The sequence below is a fragment of the Mauremys reevesii genome, linkage group 22, assembly GCF_016161935.1.
Source record: "Mauremys reevesii isolate NIE-2019 linkage group 22, ASM1616193v1, whole genome shotgun sequence".
NCBI classification, from domain to species: domain Eukaryota; kingdom Metazoa; phylum Chordata; order Testudines; family Geoemydidae; genus Mauremys; species Mauremys reevesii.
Genome location: NC_052644.1, coordinates 1,592,491 through 1,618,767, shown reverse-complemented (window position 1 = coordinate 1,618,767; position 26,277 = coordinate 1,592,491). Strand labels below are relative to the sequence as shown.

General features: G+C 59.5%; 1 protein-coding gene across 1 annotated transcript; it reads right to left on the bottom strand.

The window, feature by feature from the left end:
• Positions 1–1,081: 1,081 nt before the first annotated feature.
• Positions 1,082–13,874, bottom strand: LOC120388417 (cytochrome P450 2F3-like). The gene is given in 10 exon segments (XM_039510231.1): positions 1,082–1,588; positions 2,960–3,101; positions 5,909–6,096; positions 6,297–6,438; positions 7,892–8,068; positions 8,768–8,928; positions 9,859–10,008; positions 10,857–11,019; positions 13,576–13,665; positions 13,667–13,874. Coding segments are annotated over 10 exon segments (1,485 nt in total). The 5' UTR covers positions 13,757–13,874; the 3' UTR covers positions 1,082–1,406.
• Between the last annotated feature and the right edge of the window lie 12,403 nt (positions 13,875–26,277).

The window sequence follows — 26,277 nt, the reverse complement described above, 5'->3', positions numbered from 1 at the left end:
GCTTGGCAGGGGGGGAGAAATTTAAACCTTCTCCCACAGAGGCCTGGTGAGGAAAAATAAACAGCCTGGCTTTGCGGTAGCTAAACTGGGCCAAATTCTGCCCCTTTGAGAGCAACCAGAGCAGGAGAAATGTTCGTTTTCGCCACCTTCCTTCTGGCTGTCGTGTCTCGTGGTGAAAGACACCGGTTAGGTTTGCTGCCCTCCTGGGCCATGCGCTACGAAGCATGAGAAAGACCCCGAGGATTTCAGACCTAGCCAGAAACACCCACCAAATGCGCCTCTAAGAGATGCACTAGGATTCTGCCTTCGCCCCAAACACTGGTCGTTACCCTGAATGCTCCTTTGTTTCCAGTAAAGCCATACGCAAATTCTCCCCCATGCAGCAAGAGGAGGTTTTTGTAGTTATTAAAAAGGCTAAACCTTGTGAATGGACGAATTGGAAAACTTGGACTTTTCAGGTGGCCTGAAAGAAATTCCCGGGTCCTCCTGTGGAAACAGGGATTGTCCCAGGAAAACTGGGATTCAGAGATTTTAAGGCCAATAATGACTGTTACAATCAGTTAATTTGACCTTTACAGAGCCCACTAAGTTGTGTCTAATGAAGTGATCCAGTCAGAGAACGGCCCCACAATAATTCCTGGAGCAGATCGTGCAGAGAAACATCCCCTCTCGATTTAAAAGTTGTCAATGGAGGAGAATCCACCACTTCCCCAGGGAGTGGGGTGCCTTAAATTTCTGCCTTATGTCTAATGGGAATTTGTCTGGCTTTAACTTCCAGGAATTGGTTCTGCCGCTCTGCTCTAGCTTCACGGGCCCGTTAGGCCTGGTGAATGGATTGAGAAACTGCGGGCGAGACCCCGATGAACTAAACAGACCGAGATCCGTAAGCCTCACCCAGCAAGGCAATTTTCCAACCCTCTGATGGTTGTTGCAGCTTTTCTCTGCGCTCAAAATGCAAACAGCAGAACTGGTGGCAGCTTTGCCAGCTCTGCCCCACCAGTGCCCAGTCCCATTAACAACAGCAACCCGGCCAGCCCCGAGCGCTCAACAGATCAGGAGTGAAAAAAATCATGGGATTGGCTGAGATTTGGGTTCGTTTTATTTGCTTCTGGTTTCTTTACTCGAGTCAAGTTTCTAAACGTTTCTCTATCACCCCCAGAGCTGGACCATTTTTATTTGTAGTTGATTGTAATGAAAACCTGAACTAAGCTCACGAATCTGGCGCTCGGGACGTTAAAGAGAGCAGCCCGCCAGGCAGCGCGGTAAGATCTCGAGCGCAGGAGACCCGGCAGTTGTGCTGACCAGACACTGCAAGCGACGAGGCCTGCGAGCTCGTCTCAGGCGTGCAAAGGCTGCAGCACACGAGGCTGGGAAGGGCAGCGGAGGCGGGATGGGCAGCGGCTCGCTCAGCGAGGGACGGCCCGGAACTCGTAGGGGTGCGGCACGTTCCCCAGGCCGCTCACCAGGGGCGAGACGTCGAGGTCCTGCGGGCGGGCGAGGGGCGTGAGGGTGAAGCGCTGCAGGGTGGAGGTGAAGAAGAGGAAGAGCTCCATGCGGGCCAGGCCCTCGCCCAGGCAGATCCGCTTCCCTGGGGGAAAGGAACACGGTGACGTCCGGGCCGTGCGCGGGGGGCAGGGGCGTTTCAGGGTCCATCACGCCCCAAGTCTCGGTTTCCCTCTCCCTGCACTTGGGGCTCAGGCGCCTTTCAGACCCTTTCCTGTTCCCTGTATCCTGGGGACCGGCCCCCAGTGTCAGGTACAGCAGCCTGGGGGCTGCTCTAGCTCATGCTCCGTCCCCGTTCTGGGCCCTGAGGGGGCAGAGAACAGCCCCAGCGCAGTGCGCTCCGGCCACGGCCCCAGTCCGCCCCCTAAGGGTCCCAGGGGGCAGAGAACAGCCCCAGCGCCGGGCGCTCCGGCCACGGCCCCAGTCCGCCCCCTATGGGTCCCAGGGGGCAGAGAACAGCCCCAGCGCTGTGCGCTCCGGCCACGGCCCCAGTCCGCCCCCTATGGGTCCCAGGGGGCAGAGAACAGCCCCAGCGCAGGGCGCTCCGGCCACGGCCCCAGTCCGCCCCCTATGGGTCCCAGGGGGCAGAGAACAGCCCCAGCGCAGTGCGCTCCGGCCATGGCCCCAGTCCGCCCCCTAAGGGTCCCAGGGGGCAGAGAACAGCCCCAGCGCAGGGCGCTCCGGCCACGGCCCCAGTCCGCCCCCTATGGGTCCCAGGGGGCAGAGAACAGCCCCAGCGCAGGGCGCTCCGGCCACGGCCCCAGTCCGCCCCCTATGGGTCCCAGGGGGCAGAGAACAGCCCCAGCGCAGGGCGCTCCGGCCACGGCCCCAGTCCGCCCCCTATGGGTCCCAGGGGGCAGAGAACAGCCCCAGCGCCGTGCGCTCCGGCCACGGCCCCAGTCCGCCCCCTAAGGGTCCCAGGGGGCAGAGAACAGCCCCAGCGCAGGGCGCTCCGGCCACGGCCCCAGTCCGCCCCCTATGGGTCCCAGGGGGCAGAGAACAGCCCCAGCGCAGGGCGCTCCGGCCACGGCCCCCGTCCGCCCCCTATGGGTCCCAGGGGGCAGAGAACAGCCCCAGCACCCTGGGCAGTGGGGATCCTAGGCTGGGGGAGGCTGTGCCTGGCCTGGCCCCACCCCCGCTTCGCCCCCAGGAGGCCCCGTCCGGCCGTTCCCGGGGCTCTGCCTTGGCTCGGTGGCTGGGGCTGGGGCTGGCCCCTTCCACTGGGGAGGCCCCTGGACTCTCCGGGGTCATTTCTGCCCCACAGCGACACAGAGGGGCCAGATCCCTCCTCGCAGCGTCCCCCAGGCCGTGGGGCCAGGCTGAGTTACTGCAGCTGAGCTCGGGGCTGCTCCAGGCCGTGGCATCCTCCCAGGCCGGGGCTGGAGCAGCCGCGTTAGGGGCGACTCAGCCTGTCCCCTCCCGCTCCGCGGCCCCGGCCCGGCCCGGCCACACGTACCCGTGGAGAAGGCCATGAAGGCGTCCTGCTTCCGGAAGCCTCCGCTCGGGTCCAGGAAATGGGCCGGGTCGAATGTGGCCGGGTCTTTGAACTGGGTGGGGTCCTTGTGCACAGAGAACAGCAGCGGGAGCACGTTGGTGCCCTGGGCAGGGGAACAGACACAGCTCCAGCGCGTCCATCCAGAGGATCTCTGCGTCCAGCCAGCTCTGCCTCCGTCCGTCCCTCCGTCCCCTGCTTAGCCAGCCAGCTCTCCCTCTGTCCATCCATCCCTCCGTCCCTCCATCTGCCTCTCCATCCATCCCCTGCTTAGCCATCCAGCTTTATGTCCATCTAGCTGTTAATCCATCCCTCTCTCTGTCTGTCCATCCACCCATCCTATCCAGCTTGACCGTCCATCCATCTCTGCCCAGGCACGGGTGGAGAGAGTCTGTCTCGGCTGGTTTAGAGCCGCCAAATCCTGCCTCTCGGCCGGGGCTTAGACAAATTGTCTCAGCCTTCTGGGTCTGGGATTCTCCCTCCATCTGGCTTCTCCACCCACTCACCGGTGTAGCCACACATCTGCCTGTCTGCCCATCCATTGACTCGTTCTTCTGGCTGGCACCGGTGCCGCCATCCGTCCGTCTTGTCTGTCCGTCCGTCCTCCTCAGCCTGTCTGTCCACTTAGCCAACGATCCACCCTCTAGCCATCTGGATCATTTTCTGTCCTTCCACCCCGTCCATCCATCTGTCTGTCCGTCTCTCGTCCGGCTACCCCTCTACTGACGCGTCCTTCAGCCTTTGCAACCACCTATCTATCCACCCGTCCTATCTACCCATCCCAACGCCACCCCTCTCTGGCCACCCGCTCACCACCCATCTACCCTTCCCAACGCCACCCCTCTCTGGCCACCCGCTCACCACCCATCTATCCACCCATCCTATCTACCCTCCCAACGCCACCCCTCTCTGGCCACCCGCTCACCACCCATCTATCCACCCATCCTATCTACCCATCCCAACGCCACCCCTCTCTGGCCACCCGCTCACCACCCATCTATCCACCCGTCCTATCTACCCTCCCAACGCCACCCCTCTCTGGCCACCCGCTCACCACCCATCCATCCACCCGTCCCTATCTACCCTCCCAACACCGCCCCTCTCTGGCCACCCGCTCACCACCCATCTATCCACCCGTCCTATCTACCCTCCCAACACCACCCCTCTCTGGCCACCCGCTCACCACCCATCTACCCATCCCAACACCGCCCCTCTCGGGCCACCCGCTCACCACCCATCTACCCACCCGCTCACCACCCATCTATCCACCCGTCCTATCTACCCTCCCCACACCACCCCTCTCTGGCCACCCGCTCACCACCCATCTATCCACCCATCCTATCTACCCTCCCAACGCCACCCCTCTCTGGCCACCCGCTCACCACCCATCTATCCACCCGTCCTATCTACCCTCCCAACGCCTCCCCTCTCTGGTCACCCGCTCACCACCCATCTATCCACCCGTCCTATCTACCCGCCCAACACCGCCCCTCTCTGGCCACCCGCGCACCACCCATCGATCCACCCGTCCGTGCTACCCTCCCAACACCGCCTCTCTGGGCAACCGCTCACCACCCATTTTTCCACCCCTACGATCTACCCATCCCAACGCCGCCCCTCTCTGGCCACCCGCTCACCACCCATCTACCCTTCCCAACGCCACCCCTCTCTGGCCACCCGCTCACCACCCATCTATCCACCCGTCCTATCTACCCTCCCAACACCACCCCTCTCTGGCCACCCGCTCACCACCCATCTACCCATCCCAACGCCGCCCCTCTCTGGCCACCCGCTCACCACCCATCTATCCACCCGTCCTATCTACCCTCCCAACGCCACCCCTCTCTCTGGCCACCCGCTCACCACCCATCTATCCACCCGTCCTATCTACCCATCCCAACGCCACCCCTCTCTGGCCACCCGCTCACCACCCATCTATCCACCCATCCTATCTACCCTCCCAACACCACCCCTCTCTGGCCACCCGCTCACCACCCATCAATCCACCGGTCCTATCTACCCTCCCAACGCCACCTCTCTGGCCACCCGCTCACCACCCATCCATCCACCGGTCCTATCTACCCATCCCAACGCCGCCCTCTCTGGCCACCCGCTCACCACCCATCTACCCATCCCAACGCCACCCCTCTCTGGCCACCCGCTCACCACCCATCTATCCACCCGTCCTATCTACCCTCCCAACGCCGCCCCTCTCTGGCCACCCGCTCACCACCCATCTATCCACCCGTCCTATCTACCCTCCCAACACCGCCTCTCTAGCCACCCGCTCACCACCCATCTATCCACCCGTCCTATCTACCCTCCCAACACCGCCCCTCTCTAGCCACCCGCTCACCACCCATCTATCCACCCGTCCTATCTACCATCCCAACACCGCCCCTCTCTGGCCACCCGCTCACCACCCATCTATCCACCCGTCCTATCTACCCTCCCAACGCCGCCCCTCTCTGGCCACCCGCTCACCACCCATCTATCCACCCGTCCTATCTACCCTCCCAACACCGCCCCTCTCTAGCCACCCGCTCACCACCCATCTATCCACCCGTCCTATCTACCCTCCCAACACCGCCCCTCTCTAGCCACCCGCTCACCACCCATCTATCCACCCGTCCTATCTACCATCCCAACACCGCCCCTCTCTGGCCACCCGCTCACCACCCATCTATCCACCCGTCCTATCTACCCTCCCAACACCGCCCCTCTCTGGCCACTCGCTCACCACCCATCCGTCCATCCATCCATCCAACCCATTTGCCAGTCTACCCAGCCATGGTTCCAGCCGTCTGTCCCTCTCCGAACATCCTTTGGGAGCTGACAAGAGGGGAGGTTCCAGCCCAGGGGGGAGAAACGTGTTGTCTTGCTCGAACGCGGGGAGGAGGGAAATCCCGTTACCTCTGGAAGCAGGAAACCCCTGAAGCGGGTGTCCCGGGTCACCGCGTGTGGGACCCCCATGGGGATCACGTCGCTGAAGCGCTGCACCTCGTGGATCACGGCGTCGGTGTAGGGCATGCGGCTCCGGTCCTCCGCCGACGGGCTGCGGTGCCGCCCGATCACCTGGTCGATCTCAGCGTGGACTTTGGCTGCGGAGAAACAGGCGGGATGGGAAGCGGTTTCTGGTGGGGTGGGGCAGCCTGACATCCCGGCTGGTCACGCAGGCAGCAAGGACACGCTAGGTCTGCAGCTGGTGACGTCTGAGACCCGGCTGGCGATTTCTACACCTGCCTTTTAAAATCTAACCCGTGGCTGGATCCCGATCTCAGCTCCCCGCCCCGCAGCTCACCCTGGATCTCTGGGTACTTCATGAGGAGGAGGAAGCCGTAGCGCAGGGTGGTGCTGACGGTCTCCGTGCCCGCAAAGAACAGGTTGTGCGTGGTCATCACCAGGGTCTCCGTGTGGAAGTAGCTCAGTGGGTCCTGGTTTTCCTGCAGGGGAATCGCCAGAATTCGAACCCGCAGCGCTTGGGTATCTCCCACCGTCTCCCCCTAGTGGCTGCTCCACGGATGCAGTTTCTGGGTCTACTGCTGCTGCCGGGCGAGGGGGCACGGAGCCAGACGCTCTTAGCCCCGTATCTCCCCGGTTCAAAGCCCACGGCTGGTGACAGCCGCTCTGGACAGCCAGGGGGCCAGGAAACCGGACTGTCAGGACCTCTGCTATATTCAGCAGAGGCAGCGTGCATGTCTCGTTAGCACGGGGGCTGAGGACTAGTGGTTAGAGCACAAAGCTGGCCTTCAGGACTCCTGGGGTCTATCTCCAGCCCTGGGAGGGGAGTGGGGTCGAGTGGTGGAGGGGGACAGAGTCAGGACTCCTGGGTTCTAGTCCTGACCTGCTGAGTGACCTTGGGCAAGTCACTTCCCCGTCCCTCCCATGCCTCAGTTTCCCCCACTCTAAACTGTCCTGCCTCCCAGGCTGGCGCGTCACGCGAACTAAGCCGTTAATGTTTGCAAAGAGCTCCCGAGCTCCCCTCAAACCGCGATTCTCTGGCAACGCTGCCCGCGTCGAGGGCAGGGCTGTGAGAACGTGATTCACCGGAGCTTGGGTTACAGCTCGGCCTCCCACAACAGATTAAGAGGCCCTGGAGATTATCTCCAAGCAGCAACAAAGGCAGAAACCAGTATGGCTGGTGATGGAGCAGGGAGGGTCTCCAGGGAGACTCCCCTCCCTACAAGTGTGGGGAGCGATTCGGGGCTGGTCACGGGCCACTGGCCTGCGTGGCATGCGGCTCTGCAGGCCGGGCCCTGCGCCCGTCCGTTCTAACAAAGCCAATCTGCTCCGGCGGGCGCAGGGCCAGCCCAGCTCAGCGGCAGGGGCAGGGTTGGGGCGAGAGTCCTGGGGCTTTCTACAGCCACTTTAAAGGGGAAGGAATTGGTCGTGCGGGCTGGAGCCGGGAAGGCTGAGTGGGGACAGGATGCACCCGGCCCATAGCAACAAGGACACAAGACCACGAATCCCTGTGGCACCCAGAATCCCCTCCTCCAACCAAAACCAGGGCCAAGACAAGGGCCAGTCCCTGCCCCAGAGAGCTCACAGTGTCCAGGCAAAGGAAGGCCCATTAGCCCCTTTGCACAGATGGGGAAACCGAGGCATGGGCCAGTCACCCAGTAGCCAAGCCAGGAACCGAACCCAGGTCTCCTCGGGCTCGGGCCAGTGCTCCAGCCACTACGACACACTGAAGCAGACGCAGTTTTAGAGGCTCGGGGGGGTAGGCGTGTTAGCCTGGCTCTGTAAAAAGCGATAACATGTCCTGTGGCACCTGACAGACGAACGGGCGAATTGGAGCATGAGCTGCCGTGGATGAATACCCACTTCGTGGATGCAAGTCAGTTTTAAAGGAGTCAGTCGGCCCCCCGCCCCGCCCCGCGCCCACAGCCCGTTCACCTGCTCCATCTTGAGGAGGAAGCAGTCGATGAAGTCTCGGGGGCAGTTGGGGTCAAAGGATTCCTGGTGCATCTTCACCCGCTCCAGCACAAAGAGCCGCAGCTGCTCGAAGTTCTCAAAGATCCTGTTGTGAGGCCCCGGCACGCAGGACATGGGGCCGGGGAAGATGTTGTACAGCTGGAGAAAGGGACACAGGTCACCCCACGGCAGCGCGTGAGCTCGGTGCACGTGTTACCGTAACGCACGGGGCAGCAGTGCACGTGCATTACCGTCGTGAGCTATGCGTGCATTACTGTGGTGAGCTCTGCACGTGCATTACCGTAACGGACAGGGCAGCAGAGCACGTGCATTACTGTGGTGAGCTGAGCTCTGTGCACATTACCACAATGCACGAAGTAGCAGTGTGCATGTATTACCATGGTGAGCTCTGGGCATGTAACACCATAGTGAACTCTGCACGTGCATGACCGTAATGAACAGGGAGGCAGTGCAGTGTCTGCACATTACTTTAACGACCAACGCAGTGCGGGCGGGCGCAGGCCAGGCCACCATAACAAATTGTGCCCACGCCTGGCACGTTATCGTGATGCGCCGGGCAGGGTGCAAACGTGTTACCCACAGGAACCGTGCACGGGAGTGGGTCCGTTGCCGTAACGACCCGTGGGCACACGCTCCGGGGACGCGGGCATCGCCCCGCCTGTCGGACGGAGGCTTTGGTCGAGTGAAGAGACGGCTGGGCAGGGAACAAGGGGATGGTGACCACTTGCTCTCCATGTCCGCCCAGGGGGACACTTGGGGGAGATCACGGGGGGACCCCACCCACAGGTGCAAGGAGCCCCCCCCAGACGCAGTCTCCCCCCCCCCAGCAGCACCTACCTGCCCCCACGGGGAGCTGAGCAGCTGGAAGTTCTGGTTGATGAGGCCGACCAAGGTGAGGAAGCTCCCGTCCTGGTACTCGAACCGGTCCCCGAAGACGACGGAGCAGATGACGTTGGAGACGGCCCGGCTGATGAGGAAGGTGGGGTCGAAGGGCGCGGCTAGCGAGGGGAGGGAACCGGCTGTGAGCGGCGGGAAGTCTGGCTCGGTCATTGCTGGGCTGGGAAACTGGGGGGGACTCAGGAGAGGGGGCAGGGGTTCCCCTTGGTGTCAGTGCAGTGCTGGGGGGCGCGCTCTTCTCTCAGTGCTGACCCCAGTGCCCCAGCCGGGCACTAGGGGGTGCTGTGGGGCAGGGCGCGGCAGGGGCCACAGGGGGTGCTGTGGGGCAGGGGCGGCTGGGGACGCGGGGGGGCAGGGAGCGGCAGGGGGCGCTGTGGGGCAGGGAGCAGCAGGTGCAGCAGGTGGCGCTGTGGGGCAGGGAGCGGCGGGGGCAGCAGGGGCGCTGTGGGGCAGGGAGCGGCGGGGGCAGCAGGGGCGCTGTGGGGCAGGGAGTGGCGGGGCAGCAGGGGCACTGTGGGGCAGGGAGCGGCGCGGGAGCAGCAGGGGCGCTGTGGGGCAGGGAGCGGCAGGTGCAGCAGGAGGCGCTGTGGGGCAGGGAGCGGCGCGGGGGCAGCAGGGGGCGCTGTGGGGCAGGGAGCGGCGGGGCAGCAGGGGCACTGTGGGGCAGGGAGCGGCGCGGGAGCAGCAGGGGCGCTGTGGGGCAGGGAGCGGCAGGTGCAGCAGGAGGCGCTGTGGGGCAGGGAGCGCGGGGCAGCAGGGGCGCTGTGGGGCAGGGCGCGGCGGGGCAGCAGGGGGCGCTGTGGGGCAGGGAGCGGCAGGTGCAGCAGGGGGCGCTGTGGGGCAGGTGCAGCAGGGGGCGCTGTGGGGCAGGGGGCGGCAGGTGCAGCAGGGGGCGCTGTGGGGCAGGGAGCGGCAGGTGCAGCAGGGGGCGCTGTGGGGCAGGTGCAGCAGGGGGCGCTGTGGGGCAGGGGGCGGCGGGTGCCACAGGGGGAATCTGCAGCCTGGCCGCGCACGGCCCCCGGGCGCCCCACCTTGCGTTTGGGCGAGTTCCTGCACCAGGCACCGTGCCTCCTGCTGGATCCGCTCCTCCAGGCTCCGCCTGCCCATGCCGAAGTTGCGCAGCGTCTGCAGGGCGAATCTCCGCAGGACTTTCCACTTCTCCCCGTTGCTCAGGGCGATGCCTGGGGCGGGGGGCACAGAGCAGTGAAGGGAGGGCACCAGGGAGCCCGGCTCCCCACACCGACGCCAGCCCCATGCTTGGAACGACTGACGATAACCCAGCCCCGCTCATCGGCTGCCAAAAGACCTGCCCCCACTCCCCTCCCAGAGCTGGGAGAGAACCCAGGAGTCCTGGCTCCCACCCCCCTGCTCTAACCACCAGCCCCCACTCCCCTCCCAGAGCCAGAGAGAGAACCCAGGAGTCCTGGCTCCCAGCCCCCTGCTCTAACCACTAGACCCCACTCCCCTCCCAGAGCTGGGAGAGAACCCAGGAGTCCTGGCTCCCAATCCCCTGCTCTAACCACTATCACTCACTGCCCCTTAAGTGGGTCTCTCCCTCACACACACACACACACCCCAGGACTGAGGGAAACTAGGAATCCAGGTCCCCCAGAGATGGCCTGTGACACTGACTTGCTCTAAAGTGCTCTGCGGGGGAATGAATGATTATCCCCATTTAACAGGTGCACAAACTGAGGCCCAGTGAGATGCAGCCACTTGCCCACGGTTGCGCAGGAGGTCGGTGGCAGAGCTGGGAATTGAGGCCAGATCCCACCAAAGCTTCTTACAATCTAAACAGACAAAGGTGGGAGGGGAAAGTGAGGCAGAGAGCGGGGAAATGACTGGCCGGGAGTTGGGGGAAGGGTCATCCAGCAGGTTACTGGAGAACCCAGGTGTCTTGGCTCCCAGTCCAGTGCCTAAGCCGCAAAGCCAGCCGGACCCTCTGTGGGTCCTGCCCCACTTCCCTGTGTCTGCAGAAGGGCTGAGTGGCTGAAAGCCGGGAAGGGGCCGCGGGGGGGGGGGTCCTTACCGTTCCCTTGGGTGAAGCGGAAGACCACAGGCAGATCCCCGCGCCCGCTGAACTCCTCGGCCTGGTCCACCAGGGCCTCCTTCACCGCCTGGTAGCCGCACAGCACCACCACTCGCTGGAGGCCCAGGTGGAGGGTGTAGACGGGCCCGTAGCGCTCGCTTAGCTGCAAACACAGGGCGACCCAGGGGTCAGAATATGGGGCCTCGAACCAAACATAATCACACCATCTTGCTCCAGCCACTAGTCCCCACTCCCCTCCCAGAGCCGGGGAGAGAACCCAGGAGTCTGGTTCCCAGCTCCCCCTGCTCTAGCCACCCTCCCCTCCCAGAGCCGGGGAGAGAACCCAGGAGTCCTGGTTCTCAGCCCCCACTGCTCTAACCCACCAGCCCCCACTCCCCTCCCAGAGCCGGGGAGAGAACCCTGACTCCCTGCTCTAGCCACTCAAACTCACTCCCTACTCAAAGCTGGGGAGAGAACCCAGGAGTCCGGACTGGATGTGACCAAGTGGCTGTTAACACTCGAGCTGCTCAGGGGGCTCATGGGACATGCCGACCTGTGACACGGTTCTGACGAAATCCGAAATCCAGCGAGGCCGGGGCTCAGGACTTTGCATAGATTCACTTGCCCCGTGCGTGTCCAGCCGGGGTTTAAGGCTGGGCCAACCCGCCCCTCAAAGCCGGCCGTGTCTGCACGGGCATGAACAGGGCATCAGCAGGGAGCTGCGCCCGATGGGGCCTCGCTGAATCTTTCACTTTAGTCCGGCCTCTGCCTGGTGCAGCTGGATACTCCACATTCTTCATTAGAGCCACCCTGCATTTCAGTAGCTGCAGGGAGGGGCTGGGCGCCAGGACTCCTGGGTTCTATCCCTGGCGGTGGGAGGGGAGTGGGTGAGTTTGAACAACAAGGACTAGGTGCCAGGACGCCTGGGTTCTCCTACCTCCGTCACTGATTCCTTGTGTCACCTGAGGGGAAGCTGCAGCATCCAAGACAAGGGGGCCCCAGTCTGGACTGGGCTCTCCAAGGCCTACTGGCAGACACACACTAAGGGAGGTGGGGGCTTTGAGTGCCCAGTACTAGTGCTGGTGTTTGCACGGGGATGGGGCTGAGTGCCCAGTACTAGTGCTGGTGTTTGCACGGGGATGGGGCTGAGTGCCCAGTACTAGTGCTGGTGTTTGCACGGGGACAGGGCTCAGTGCCCAGTACTAGTGCTGGTGTTTGCACGGGGATGGGGCTGAGTGCCCAGTACTAGTGCTGGTGTTTGCACGGGGGAGAGATGAGTGCCCAGTACTAGTGCTGGTGTTTGTACGGGGGAGAGATGAGTGCCCAGTACTAGTGCTGGTGTTTGTACGGGGGTGTGTGAGTGCCCAGTACTAGTGCTGGTGTTTGCACGGGGACGGGGCTCAGTGCCCAGTACTAGTGCTGGTGTGTGCACGGGGACGGGGCTCAGTGCCCAGTACTAGTGCTGGTGTGTGCACGGGGACGGGGCTCAGTGCCCAGTACTAGTGCTGGTGTGTGCACGGGGACGGGGCTCAGTGCCTAGTACTAGTGCTGGTGTGTGCACGGGGAAGGGGCTCAGTGCCCAGTACTAGTGCTGGTGTTTGCACGGGGACGGGGCTCAGTGCCCAGTACTAGTGCTGGTGTGTGCACCGGGATGGGGCTGAGTGCCCAGTACTAGTGCTGGTGTTTGCATGGGGACGGGGCTCAGTGCCCAGTACTAGTGCTGGTGTGTGCACCGGGATGGGGCTGAGTGCCCAGTACTAGTGCTGGTGTTTGCACGGGGACGGGGCTCAGTGCCCAGTACTAGTGCTGGTGTGTGCACGGGGACGGGGCTCAGTGCCCAGTACTAGTGCTGGTGTTTGCACGGGGACGGGGCTCAGTGCCCAGTACTAGTGCTGGTGTTTGCACGGGGATGGGGCTAGTGCCCAGTACTAGTGCTGGTGTGTGCACGGGGACGGGGCCGAGTGCCCAGTACTAGTGCTGGTGTTTGCACGGGGATGGGGCCGAGTGCCCAGTACTAGTGCTGGTGTTTGCACGGGGACGGGGCTCAGTGCCCAGTACTAGTGCTGGTGTTTGCACGGGGATGGGGCTAGTGCCCAGTACTAGTGCTGGTGTGTGCACGGGGACGGGGCCGAGTGCCCAGTACTAGTGCTGGTGTTTGCACGGGGATGGGGCCGAGTGCCCAGTACTAGTGCTGGTGTTTGCACGGGGACGGGGCTCAGTGCCCAGTACTAGTGCTGGTGTTTGCACGGGGACGGGGCTCAGTGCCCAGTACTAGTGCTGGTGTTTGCACGGGGACGGGGCTCAGTGCCCAGTACTAGTGCTGGTGTTTGCACGGGGACGGGGCTCAGTGCCCAGTACTAGTGCTGGTGTTTGCACGGGGACGGGGCTCAGTGCCCAGTACTAGTGCTGGTGTTTGCACGGGGACGGGGCTCAGTGCCCAGTACTAGTGCTGGTGTTTGCACGGGGATGGGACCGAGTGCCCAGTACTAGTGCTGGTGTTTGCACAAGTGCATAAGTCAGCGAGGCAGCCCAGCGCGTGAACATTGCGGGATGAGGTCCTGGCTACATTAAATCTGAGGCTTCGCTAGCTGCGCTCTCCCCCCTTCTGCTAGCTGGGCCGGGGACCTGCCCCCCCTTAGTGACAACAGGGAGCCAGAAATTCCCCGCCCGCTGCAGGGATTCCCAGTCCGTTCCAACGCAGCCCCCAAACTCGCCCTACCGTGAGAAGAGATTTGGCCATGTCCTTGGGATCGAGCTGCAGCAGGTTCCCCAGCAGGGGCAGCGGGCGCGGGCCGGGGGGCAGCCCCCCCCCTCTTGTGCCGGCCCGGCCCGTGGAGGCAGACGCCCAGGCAGGCGAGGCCGAGGAGCAGCAGAAGCAGCGTGGCCGCGGTGAGCTCCATGGCGCAGGGGAGCCGGGTCTGCACTGGCACTGACTGACTTTTCGGGTGCCCTGGCGCCAGGCTCTTCGGGAGGGAAAGGGGCGGGATTCAGGCGGGCAGGGCCCGGGCTTGGTGCCAGCGGCTGCCAAGCGGAGCGGGCGGCCCCGGCCAGGTGCGCTCTGGACACGGCGGGACGGGATGTCGCGGGCCCCCTCTGAAGCCAGGCGTGTGGCGGGGGGGGCTTGGCACGGCGCGGTACCCGCCTGGCAGCTCATCCCCAGCTGAGCAGCGCCGAGCACAGCGGGAGAATCGCTGCCCGGGTCTCGCTCGCAGCGCTGCCGCCGATCCAGCCCGGGCTGATGGGCGCGTTTCCTGCACCAGCGTCGCACGGTTCACTCCGATTTAGCCACTCGCCCCCGGCTCCCTTTCCAGGCAGCCGTTGCCCACTGGGCGTGTGCACCTGATGGGTCCTGCCCACGTGGGCACTTTGCCTCTGTCCCGATTGAATTGCAGCCTGTTCACTTCAGCCCCGCTCGCCAGGCCGCCCGGAGCGCTCGGAGTTTCCAGCCACTTGTACCGACAGAAACACCCACCGCTCCAGGGTCGCTACTTTGGCTGCACTGAGCATGCGCAGTCACCTCCGCTGTCGCCACTGCCCTCTCTCTGCCCTCACTGCTACTCACGATTTGCTGCCTGCTCTTTGCGGGCGTTTAAAAGGCTCACGGGCGGGGGGGGGCAAATTGCAGCGGGGGGGCTGCCAGGGTCTGAGCGGGGGACAGAAATTTACTGGCCAGAGGGGTTCAAGCTGCTGCAGGTAGCGGCTGAAGGGGAAAAATCGGGGTGGGGGTGGGAGCCGCGGTTAAGCCCGGGAGACGCTGCCAGACCCTGTGCGGGGACAAACCCCCCCTTTAGGGAGGGGGTGGGGGGGACCAGTGGCCCCTGGGGATGAGCCCCCTGCTGCGCTCCCAGATCTGGGGGTGTCGGGGCTGGGGGGGGCAGAGGCTGTTTTCAGTTCTGCCGCAAGTCAGCCCCGGAGCAGGGGGCGGGTTCCCGGGGCTGGGTGTTAAAGGCACCCGCTGCCCAATGCCCAGACTGTCAAAGGGCTCCTCTCGATCCTGTACAAGTGCTGCGGGGCGGTTACTGCTCCAGCCGGGAGCCTGAATGCGGGGAAATACCGTACAGACGCCCCCTCCCTCCCTCCCACTCTGCCTCTGCTACACTTACAAGTTGCAGCGCTGGTGGAGGCTTTCCAGCGCTGCAATTAACACCCCGTCCACACTTGCAGGGCACAACCAGCGCTGCAACTCCCTGGTTGCAGCGCTGGCTGAAAACCCATCCGGGTTGGGGTATAAGAGTGCAGCGCTGGTGACACCAGCGCTGCTCAGCAGGTGTGGACACTCACCAGCGCTTTACCTGTCCTCCAGGGAATAAGGAGCTATCCCAGAATTCCTGTTCAGCCACTCTGCACATCAGTTTGCACTCTACTGCTCTTGCCTCAGGTGACCCGCCCTTTAAATGCCCCGGGAAATTTAAAAATCTCCTTCCTGTTTGCTGCAGCCAGGTGTGGAGTGCAATCAGTTAATCAGTTACAGGTTACAGGTAACCATGCCTCCACGCGGCAAACGAGCCCCAGCATGGAGCACAGGTGAATTGCAGGACCTCATCAGTGTTTGGGGTGAGGCGTCTGTTCAGGCACAGCTGCGCTCCGGCCGTAGGAATTACGATATCTTTGAGCAGATATCAAGGGACATGCTGGATAGGGGCCATCAACGGGACGCACTACAATGCAGGGTGAAAGTTAAAGAGCTGCGGAGTGCCTATTACAAAGCCCGAGAGGGGAATCGCAGATCCGGATCCGCCCCCACGACCTGCCGTTTTTACGTGGAGATGGACAACATACTTGGGGTCACCCCACTGCCAATCCCAGGGTAACGATGGACACTTCTGAGCAGGCTGGGGACAGGAGGAGGAGGAGGCTGCGGGGGGAGAGAACCGCGAGTGAAGCTCCTGGGATGGGGAAGAAACCGCAGATTCCTGGAGGCTTGCAGCCAGGAGCTCTTCTCAAGCCAGGAGGAAAGTACCCAATCGCAGCAGCCAGCAGTTGCAGAAGGACAGGCAGAGGCGGTGTACCGGTAAGCGGCTTTTATTTTCTGGGTGGAAATGTTTCTGGAGAGGAAGGGGGGTTATGGATGCATGCATGGCAGCGTCTAGATGTGGAATAGCCCGTTGATGTGGTCTATCACGTCGCGGTAATCTGCTTCAGTTATCTCAGCACAAGCTTCATCCAGGCGTGGGCAATATGCCTGCGCAGGTTTATAGGCAGAGCCACTGTGTCCCTTGTCCCAGTGACGGTGGCGCGTCCGCGCCACTCTTCGGCCAGGGGACCATTTCTGAACACAGGCACGCGCATAGGGTCCCGGGCGGAATCCACATTGCTCTAAAAGAGCCCCCGCTGTTCCCTAGTGACTCGCAGTAGGGAAACATCTTCCAGGATTAAGTCCTGTGAAAAATGTTGGGAGACTCTTTAGTGAAGAGATAGGGAGATAAGATCACCCCTGCATCTGCATCTTCACTCAACCCCTCTAGCACTCCAGATTACCCGAAGCAACCAGCTCCCCTCTCACTCAAGCCCCACTCCTCAACCCCTCTAGCACTCCAGATTACCCGAAGCAACCAGCTCCCCTCTCACTCAAGCCCCACTCCTCACTCACCATTTCGTGGCTTCTGTTGTGTTTTCCTTTTGGGATAAAGAATGCAAGTGAGAACTTGCAAGTGAGAACTCCCTCAGTGTAACAATTCATGTCTGGAGATAGTGGATACAATGCTGCCCGTGTTAAATGTTGTCATTTCTGTGTGTACAGTGACCTTGACTGGACTGCCCAGATGTTCAACATCACAGAGGCTTCAAAATTTGAGAAAAAATCCCCGAAAGAGCAAAGAGGACATGCTGAAAACTGTTCTTCAGCACTCTGCTACAGAGAGAAAAGAATTGAAGGAGTGGCGAGAAAGAAAGCAGGACCGCAAGAGAAATGCAGTGGCCAAGAGGAAAAGCACGAGCGGCTGCTAAGCATCGTGGTGCGCCAAGCTGATTCTATAGAGTAACTCGTTGCCATGCAAGCAGAGCACTACCGTGCTTCTCCCCCACCCGCCCAGTCCTTTGTGCCTTGTGCCCCAATGTCAGCTCAACCACCTTTCCCCAGCATCCAGGCTCTTACCACCACCAGCTGCCTCCAACACCTGTACGTTCCCCAACCAGCCCTGATACCTACCACCACCCTTACCCTCTGCATTCAACCCCATCACCATGCAGTATATGCACCCTGAAGTGCAGGATTCATTAAACAGCAATCCAGACATGGCATATGCAAACTTGTGACTGTACAGTTCACCAACCCACACCCTTGCCCTCTTGTGTTAATGAAATGTTGTGTGTCTGTCTGTCTGTCAAGGAAGTTTTTTTCTTTTCAATAAAACAATTCTTGGCTTTGAAAACAGTCTTTATTATAGCAGATAGTGAAAGACACCTTAGCCCAGTAAAGAAAGAGGCACTGCAAATCATATTATTATTATGGATAATAGAATAACAGTGTAAGCAGTGCAATTCACTCCCATGCAAGGCAGCAAACATTACTGTTGGCTTTCAGCCTCAAATTCTTCCCTCAAGGCATCCCTAATCCTTGAAGCCCTGTGCTGGGCCTCTCTATTAGCCCTGCTCTCTGGCTGTGCATATTCAGCCTCCAGGACTTGAACCTCGGTGGTCCATGCCTCACTGAATGTTTCACCCTTCCCTTCACAAATATTATGGAGGGTACAGCAAGCGCTTATAACCGCGGTGATGCTGCTTTCCCCCAAGTCTAGCTTCCCATACAAACATCTCCAGCGAGCCTTTAAACGCCCAAAGCACACTCCACAGTCATTCTGCACCGGCTCAGCCTGTAGTTGAACCGGTCCTTGCTCCTGTCAAGCTTCCCTGTATAGGGTTTCATGAGCCAAGGCAGTAACGGGTATGCGGGGTCTCAAGGATCACAGTGGGCATTTCGACATCCCCTACTGTGATCTTCCTGTCTGGGAAAAAAGTCCCTGCCTGCATCTTCCTGAACAGGCCACTGTTCCGAAAGATGCGTGCATCATGCACCTTTCCAGGCCAGCCTGTGTAAATGTCAATGAAACGCCGCGGTGATCCACAAGCGCCTGGAGAACCATAGAGAAATACCCTTACGATTAACGTACTCTGATGCCAGGTGGGGCCAGAATAGGAATATCGTCCATCTATCGCCTCCACAGTTAGGGAAACCCATTTGTGCAAAGCCATCCACAATGTCCTGCACGCTCCCCAGAGTCACGGTCTTTCTTAGCAGGATGCGATTAATTGCCTTGCAAACTTGCATCAAAACGATTCCCACGGTCGACTTTCCCACACCAAACTGGTTCCCGACCGACCGGTAGCTGTCTGGATTTGCCATCTTCCAGATTGCAATAGCCACCCGCTTTTCCACCGTCAGGGCAGCTCTCAATCTTGTGTCCTTGCGCGCAGAGTGAGGCGAGCTCAGCACACAGTCCCATGAAAGTGGCTTTTCTCATACGAAAGTTCTGCAGCCACTGCTCGTCATCCCAGACTTCCATGACGATGTGATCCCACCACTCAGTGCTTGTTTCCCGAGCCCAAAAGCGGCGTTCAACGGTGCTGAGCATTTCCGTGAATGCCGCAAGCACTCTAGTGTCTGCGCGGCAGACAAATCCCTATTGATATCATCGTCGGACTCCTCACTGTCACTTTGGAGCTGAAGGAATAGCTCGACTGCCAAACGTGTTGTGCTGGTGACACTCATCAGCAGAGTCCTCAGCAGATCGGGCTCCATTTGCCACAGAAATCGCGAAAGACACTCACAATGGCGCCAAACGCTGCCGGAATGAATGCTGGGATGTGAAGCGATGCACCACGGGGCGCTGGCAAACAGGAAGCGGAATGACCCGCACACTTCCTTCCCCTTCCCACAATACTCAGCGCCAAAACGGCGCCAAAACGGTACGAGGTGTTCTGTGGGATAGCTGCCCACAATGCACCTCTCAATACAGCGCTGGAAAGTGCTGCAAGTGTGGCCACACTGCAGCGCTGGTAGCTGTCAGTGTGGCCACACTCCAGCGCTGGCCCTTACACAGCTGCATGAGCAGCGCTGTAACTCCCAGCGCTGCAACTTGTAAGTGTAGCCAACATTGTGACTGTGGAAAAGTGTCTGCTGTCATTTTCTATGTCTCTATGAAATCCCTGCAGCGCCTTTCTCTTCTACAACGTGCTGAGCTGCTAACTCCCTCCCAGAGCCGTGTGTCTGCACCCCCTCCTGTACCCCAATCCCCTGCCCCAGCTCAGAGCCTGCACCCCTCACTCAATCTCCCCAGAGCCTGCAACCCTCCTGCACCCCCAACTCCCTCCCAGAGCCTGCACCCCAAACAGGGCCGGATTAACCTGTTGTGGGCCCGGTGCTAAACATATTTGTGGGCCCCCATGGGGGAAATGGGGACATGGGGGCAGAGTCCTCAGAGCGAGGGGCTGACTGGGGGCAATGGGAGATGAGTCATGGCACGGCAGGGACAGCCCCACTCCACCCAGCCCAGTACAAGGGCCCTGTTTACAAACCAGGAGCTGCCAGACCCACAGTGTCCAGCCCAGCCCTGCACTGCCATTGTGCTTCTTCCCCTTGGGGGTGGGCCCATGCTGCACCATGCTACCCCCTGCCCAGCACCCCTCCGGCTCCCTACGCGCAGTGCCACACCACCCAGAGACCCCCCCCAACCCCACTGCCCGGGACCCCTCCGGCTCCCTACGCCCTGCGCCACACCACCCAGAGACCCCCACAAACCCCTGCCCAGCACCCCTCCGGCTCCCTACGCCCAGTGCCACACCACCCAGAGACCCCCACCAACCCCCTGCCCAGCACCCCTCCGACTCCCTACGCCCAGCGCCACCCCACCCAGAGACCCCCCCAAACCCCACTGCCCGGCACCCCTCCGACTCCCTAAGCCCAGTGCCACACCACCCAGAGCCCCCCACAAACCTCCTGCCACGCCACCCTCCGACTCCCTACGCCCAGGGCCGCACCCCAGAGACCCCAAACCCCACTGCCCGGCACCTCCGGCTCCCTACACCCAGTGCCGCACCACCCAGAGACCCCCAAACCCCACTGCCCGGCACCCTCCGGCTCCCTATGCCCAGTGCCGCACCACCCAGAGACCCTCACAAATCCCCTGCCCAGCACCCCTCCGGCTCCCTACACCCAGCACCACACCACCCAGAGACCCCCACCAACCCCCTGCCCAGCACCCCTCCGACTCCCTACACCCAGCGCCGCACCACCCAGAGACCCCCACAAACCCCCTGCCCAGCACCCCTCCGACTCCCTACGCCCAGCGCCACACCACCCAGAGACCCCCACAAACCCCCTGCCCAGCACCCCTCCGACTCCCTACGCCCAGCGCCGCACCCCCCAGAGACACCCACAAACTCCCCGCCCAGCACCCCACCGGCTCCCTACGCGCAGTGCCACACCTCCCAGAGACCCCCACCAACCCCCTGCCCAGCACCCCTCCGGCTCCCTACACCCAGCGCCTCACCTCCCAGAGACCCCCACAAACCCCCTGCCCGGCACCCCTCCAGCTCCCTACACCCAGCACCGCACCGCCCAGAGACCCCACCAACCCCTGCCCAGCACCCTCCGGCTCCCTATGCCCAGTGCCGCACCACCCAGAGACCCCACAAATCCCTGCCCTGCACCCCTGCGCCTCCGTACGCCCAGCGCCGCACCCCCCAGAGACCCCACCAACCCCTGCCCTGCACCCTCTAACTCCCTTCGCCCAGTGCTGCACCATCCAGAGACCCCACAAACCCCTGCCCAGTGCACTCCCAGATCACTCCCCACCCACTCAGAACCCCCACAGATCCTCTCACTGACCAGTGCCCCAGCTGAAGACCCCCACAGCCCTCCCACAACTGCACAGTGCCCCACACCTTCCCACCCAGAGCCCCCTACAGATCCCCTCCCTGTCCAGTGCCCCCCACCACCACAACTGCAGTGACCCGCACAGACCCCCCACTTCCCAGTGCCCACACACATACAGATCTCCCCCACTGACCGCCCCCCAACACATAGATCTCCCCACCCCCCCAGTGTCCAGCACCTACCCAGACCCCCTAGAGACCTACTCTCCCAAACCCTAACCCCCAGCCACAGTAGCCGGCCCTGATGGGAGGTGACTGTGGCTGCGAGGCTGAGATGGCAGCGCAGCCAGAGCTGGTCCTGGGGCAGGATAACTCTGGCCTCTTGGGAGTGGTGGAAGCAGCCAGGCTAGAGCAGGAGCAGAGCCTACCCGGGCCAGGCTCTCTCAGGACCCAGCAGAGCCTCCCCCCTCCCCGACTGTTCCCTGTGAGTGGCTGAGACTGGCCCAGCCTCTGCACCAGTCCCAGGTGGCTCTTCCCCAGGGAGGCAGGTGGGGCCCCACAGGTCCCAGGCAGTGGAGACAGCTCAGAGCTGGAGCAGTGCTGGGGAGTGGGGCAGATCCCTGAGACGTGACTCCCGCGATCCTACCCAAGTCTACTCTCTCCAAGTCTACACCCCACTACACCCTTTAGCGATAAAGTAACCATTAAAGAAGTTCTGAATCAGTCGTCTTTCTTCCCAATTTAGGTTTAACAATAAAGCTGCAACTTAAGTAGCTATGGGAGATGACAGTGCAACTACTAGGTATTGGTGGGGTAAAAGTGTGCTACTAATGTCCTGGATATACTGGCAGGGCCGGCTTTAGGCTAATTCAACCAATTCCCCTGAATCGGGCCCTGCCCCTAAGAGGGTCCCGCGCCCAAGCCCCGGTTCGGTGTACTGGCAAGAGTCAGTGCACTGTACCGGGGTGGCCCGGCTTCTCCAGGGGACAATTTAAAGGGCCTGGGGGCCCTTTAAATTGCCACCACTGCCACACTGCTGGAGCCATGGGGTAGGGCTGTTGGGATCTGTGGGCTACTTAAAAAGTCTGTGGCTCCCGTTGCTTCTATTGCCCCAGCCCTTTAAATAGCCACTGGAGCCCCGCCGCTTCCCCAGGGCTCCGGCAGCTGTGTACATGGCCAGGGCTGTGGAAGCAGGGGAGCCCCAGGTGGGGGAGGGAGGAGGAGGAGGGAGCACTTACCATACCGGGTGGTCTGTCCCCCCTGTACCTGCACCCCGTGCCCTGTCTCCAGCCAACCCCTGCGGCACCCCCCCTGCCTGAAGCCAGCCATTCCTGCACTCCTCTGCCTTCAGCACTGCCAATCTATGCCACACCCCCCATGGCCCTGCTTGAAGCCAGCCAGCCCACCCCACCCCACCCACCCCTGTCTCCAGCCATTGCTGCACCCCTTGCCCTGCCTGCAGCCAGCCCCATGTCCACTGGTGCCCTGCAATTCCCTGGGCAGTAACCCTGCACACCTGCTTCAGTGATGGGAGAAGAGAGCAGCTGGGACCCATGTGCACACCCTGGGGTGACCAGACAGCAAGTGTGAAAAATCAGGATGGGGTGGAGGTTAATAGGATCCTGTATAAGAAAAAGACCCCAAGATTGGGACTGTCTCTGTAAAATGGGGACATCTGGTCACCCTAGCACACTCCCAGGGAGTGGCGGGGACCCACACGTGTGAAGCGGAGTCATTTCTAGTTCAGTCCCATCTTTTTAAAAAAGAACTGGAGGTAGTGTTAACATACAGCCATATTTTCCCAGACATGTCAGACTTTTTGGTTCTTAAATTGCTGTCTGGGAGGAATTTTTAAAGCTGGAAATATAGTAACCCTATTGGTACCAGAAATACATACTCTGGCACATCCCTTAAATCAGAACTTTTCATAGGGAACCGGTTGCTAAGAAAGGAAAGGCTTTTTTTTCCCCACCTTTTTTTCCTTTTTTTTAAAGTCATCTCTGCTGGGGCCCTGCCGAAAATGTTTGAATTGGGTGGGCCCCAAACTTCCTAAAGCCGGCCCTAACTAGTCTGTTCAGTGTTATAGCTTTTAATATGCTACTGCAAACACTGTAATAGAGCATTCATGTCCCAATGTACTGTAGCTTATAACTTACCGTAATACTAGAAGTGGTGGATGTGACTATTGCCGTAACGAGGGCAAGGAGAGTGAGGCACTTGCCTCAGGCACGGAAAGTGAGGGGCTCAGAAAGTCTCTCCTTCAGCGGCAATTCGGCAGCAAGTCCTTCCCTCTGAGAGGGACTGGGGGACTCGTTGCCGAAGTGCCGCTGGTCGTCTTCAACGGAGAGGGGCGGCGCATACGGCTCTTTTGCAGAAATTCATTGGTGGATCCTTCCCTCCAATAGGGAAGAGCCAGACATGCTGCCTCTGTTCCTTGCCTTGTGTGCCAAAAATCCCTAGTTACGGCTCTGCATGTGAAGCTCTCTTAAAAGCTGACACTACAGTAGTGATATTCCCAAGCCAGCATGCATAGGGCTGGGAGTGGGGAAGGGGAGTGCATTTAGGTATACCCCCAAACCTTACCTCCCTTTTCACGTACTCACACACAAACGAGTGAAAGCGCGCGCCTCACTCATCCAATAGGTCAATTTGGCACATTAGCCAGGAGGAAGCAGATCGTGAGCGTTTTTGACCGCAAAGCCCATCCCTCCAGATTTGCAACCATGCCCGGACCAGTGACAGGTGCACAACCATCCCCAGACCAGTGACATGTGCATAGGGAGCCAAGTCATTGGAAATAATCAAGGAGGAAGCCATTGAAAAAAATGAATGGGGCCACTCTGGTTACCACCTTGGGGTCAGGGGAGTGCTCTGTACCCCCAAACCTTACCTCCCTTTTCATATATTCACACGCAAAAAAGTGAAAGAGCATGCCTCCAGCATCCAAAAGATCAGGGTTCGGCAACCTTTTAGAAGAGCTGTGCCGAGTCTTCATTTAGTCTCTCTGATTTAAGGTTTCACATGCCAGTAATACATTTTAATATTTTTAGAAGGTCTCTTTTTATGGCTATAATATATAACTAAACTATTGTTGTATATAAAGAAAATAAGGTTTTTAAAATGCTTAAGAAGCTTCATTTAAAATTAAATGAAAACGCAGAACCCCCCAGAACCCTGTAATAGGTCAATTTGGCACATTAGCCAGGAGGAAGCAGATCGTGAGCATTTTCGACTGCAAACCCCATCCCTCCAGATTTGCAACCATCCCTGGACCAGTGACAGGTGCACAACCATCCCTGGACCAGTGACACATGCATAACCATCCCTGGACCAGTGACAGGTGCATAGGCAGCCAAGTCACTGGAAATAATCAAGGAGGAAGCCAGTGGAAAAAATGAATGGGGCCACTCTGGTTATCACCTTGGGGTCTGGAGAGTGCTCTGTACCCACAAACGTTACCTCCCCTTTTCACGTATTCACACACAAATGAGTGGAAGCGCGCACCTCACTCATCCAATAGGTCAATTTTGCACATTAGCCAGGAGGAAGCAAATCATGAGCGTTTTTGACCACAAACACCTTCCCTCCAGATTTGCAACCATCCCTGGACCAGTGACAGGACCAGTGACAGGTTCATAGGCAGCCAAGTCATTGGAAATAATCAAGGAGGAAGCCAGTGGAGAAAATGAATGTGGCCACTCTGGTTACCACCTTGGGGTCAGGCGAGTGCTCTGTACCCACAAACCTTACCTCCCTATTCACATATTCACACATAAAAAAGTGAAAGAGCGTGCCTCAAGCATCCAAAAGATCAGGGTTCAGCAACCTTTCAGAAGAGCTGTGCCAAGTCTTCATTTTGTCTCTCTGATTTAAGGTTTCGCATGCCAGTAATACATTTTAATATTTTAGAAGGTCTCTTTTTATGGCTATAATATATAACTAAACTATTGTTGTATATAAAGTTTATAAGTTTTTTAACATGCTTAAAACGCTTCATTTAAAATTAAATTAAAATGCAGAACCCCCCAGACCCCTGCAATAGGTCAATTTGGCACATTAGGCAGGAGGAAGCAGAATGTGAGTGTTTTTGACCACAAACCCTGTCCCTCCTGATTTGCAACCCCATGGATCAGGTGGCAGCAAGTCCTGAGCAGGAGCCCAGATGGTTACATTGTGCGGCAGAAACTGCAACTGGTTGCAAAACGGGAGGGTTTCGAAATGTGTCGGTACACCGGCCAGGCCTGTTAGCTCAGCACTGAACCCGTCACAGAGCCAGTCGAGTGGGAATGAAGCCACTTCCCAGGCCTTGGCCACCCCCAGGGATGTGCTGGCAGCTTCTGAATTTCCTGACAAAACCAGCCGTGCCAGTCACCTTTCCTCACAACATGGCAGCCTACGGGACCCGCGTTTGAAATTTGCTTTACAGAAGATGATAAAATCACATCTCTAAAAATTCCTTGCACACATGTAGAGAAACACAATCGAGTCTTCATCTTTAGCCCGAAAGGTTTGGATCCTCAGATACAGAGTTCAAATAAATCCTTCAAACGACCCCTCCCCCCCATCTAAAATACACATTTTAATTGTAGTTACTATGGTACAAAAAACTTGCTTCCAAAGTCTCCCTGTCCTTTCTGGCCTCCCTTTCTCCCTTCGCCCCCTCCCCTGCCCCTTGACGAGAGCCCAGAACGGGACCACACCCCTTCCCTGCCAGAGCTGCACAAAGACTTTCCCTTTCTTTACTTCTGACTAGTTGATGAACTAGTTTTAAGAGAACCCCCCAGCAACAGCCGCACCTTAGTAAGAGAGAAAATCCTTGGTTATGCCTAAAATCTTTGGAAACATATTTTTTGAAGTTGGTGAAATTTCATAAACACGTCTGTTGTTATGGGGATCACACACAGTAAATCAGTTTCCCTTTTTCCCAAAGCCGTGAACATTGTTCTGAACACATGAAACCTCTGTGCCTGACTCATTTAAAATCATGGCTCTGTTTCAGTGAGTTAAATATGTAGTAACCTGGACTGAGGACTTTATGAAGGCTTAAGAGTCCATTTAAAAGATAAAATCGCCTTAGAAATCCTGATTAAGAAAATGTAAAACAGAGAAGAGCTGCATCGTGTATTCCAGAATATTTCACGTTGTGTTCAGCAGGGCGGCTGACTCGCTCTTACTACCAAGTTTTTGCAAATAAATCTCTGACAAGCTTCAGGGCAGATCAAAGAACCTGTGCCTGACATTTTTTATTCCCAAATTTAGTGCTTTTAATTAGGTACCTTCTGCACATCCCTTCTGCCTGAGGGAGAGGGTCCGGGGGTCTCTGCAGGGAACTGTGACTCTCTGCCCCTATGAGGCGGGCCGGGAGTCTCGTTATTCTTTGCTGCTTCCTCCTACACATACACACACCGCCAGGCTGCGAGCCCGGGCTGCCATCGGGCATAGGGGCACCAGTTTAATAATACCGAGTAGGGCGCCATAAATCCTAGAGGACGGCCCTGCTAGGTGAGGTCAGAGGATCAGCCCCTGACAGTATCTGGGCTGCAGAGATAATACTTGGCTTAATCTGCTGGGTGGCAAAGCCATAAGTAGCTAATAATTAACCACTGCT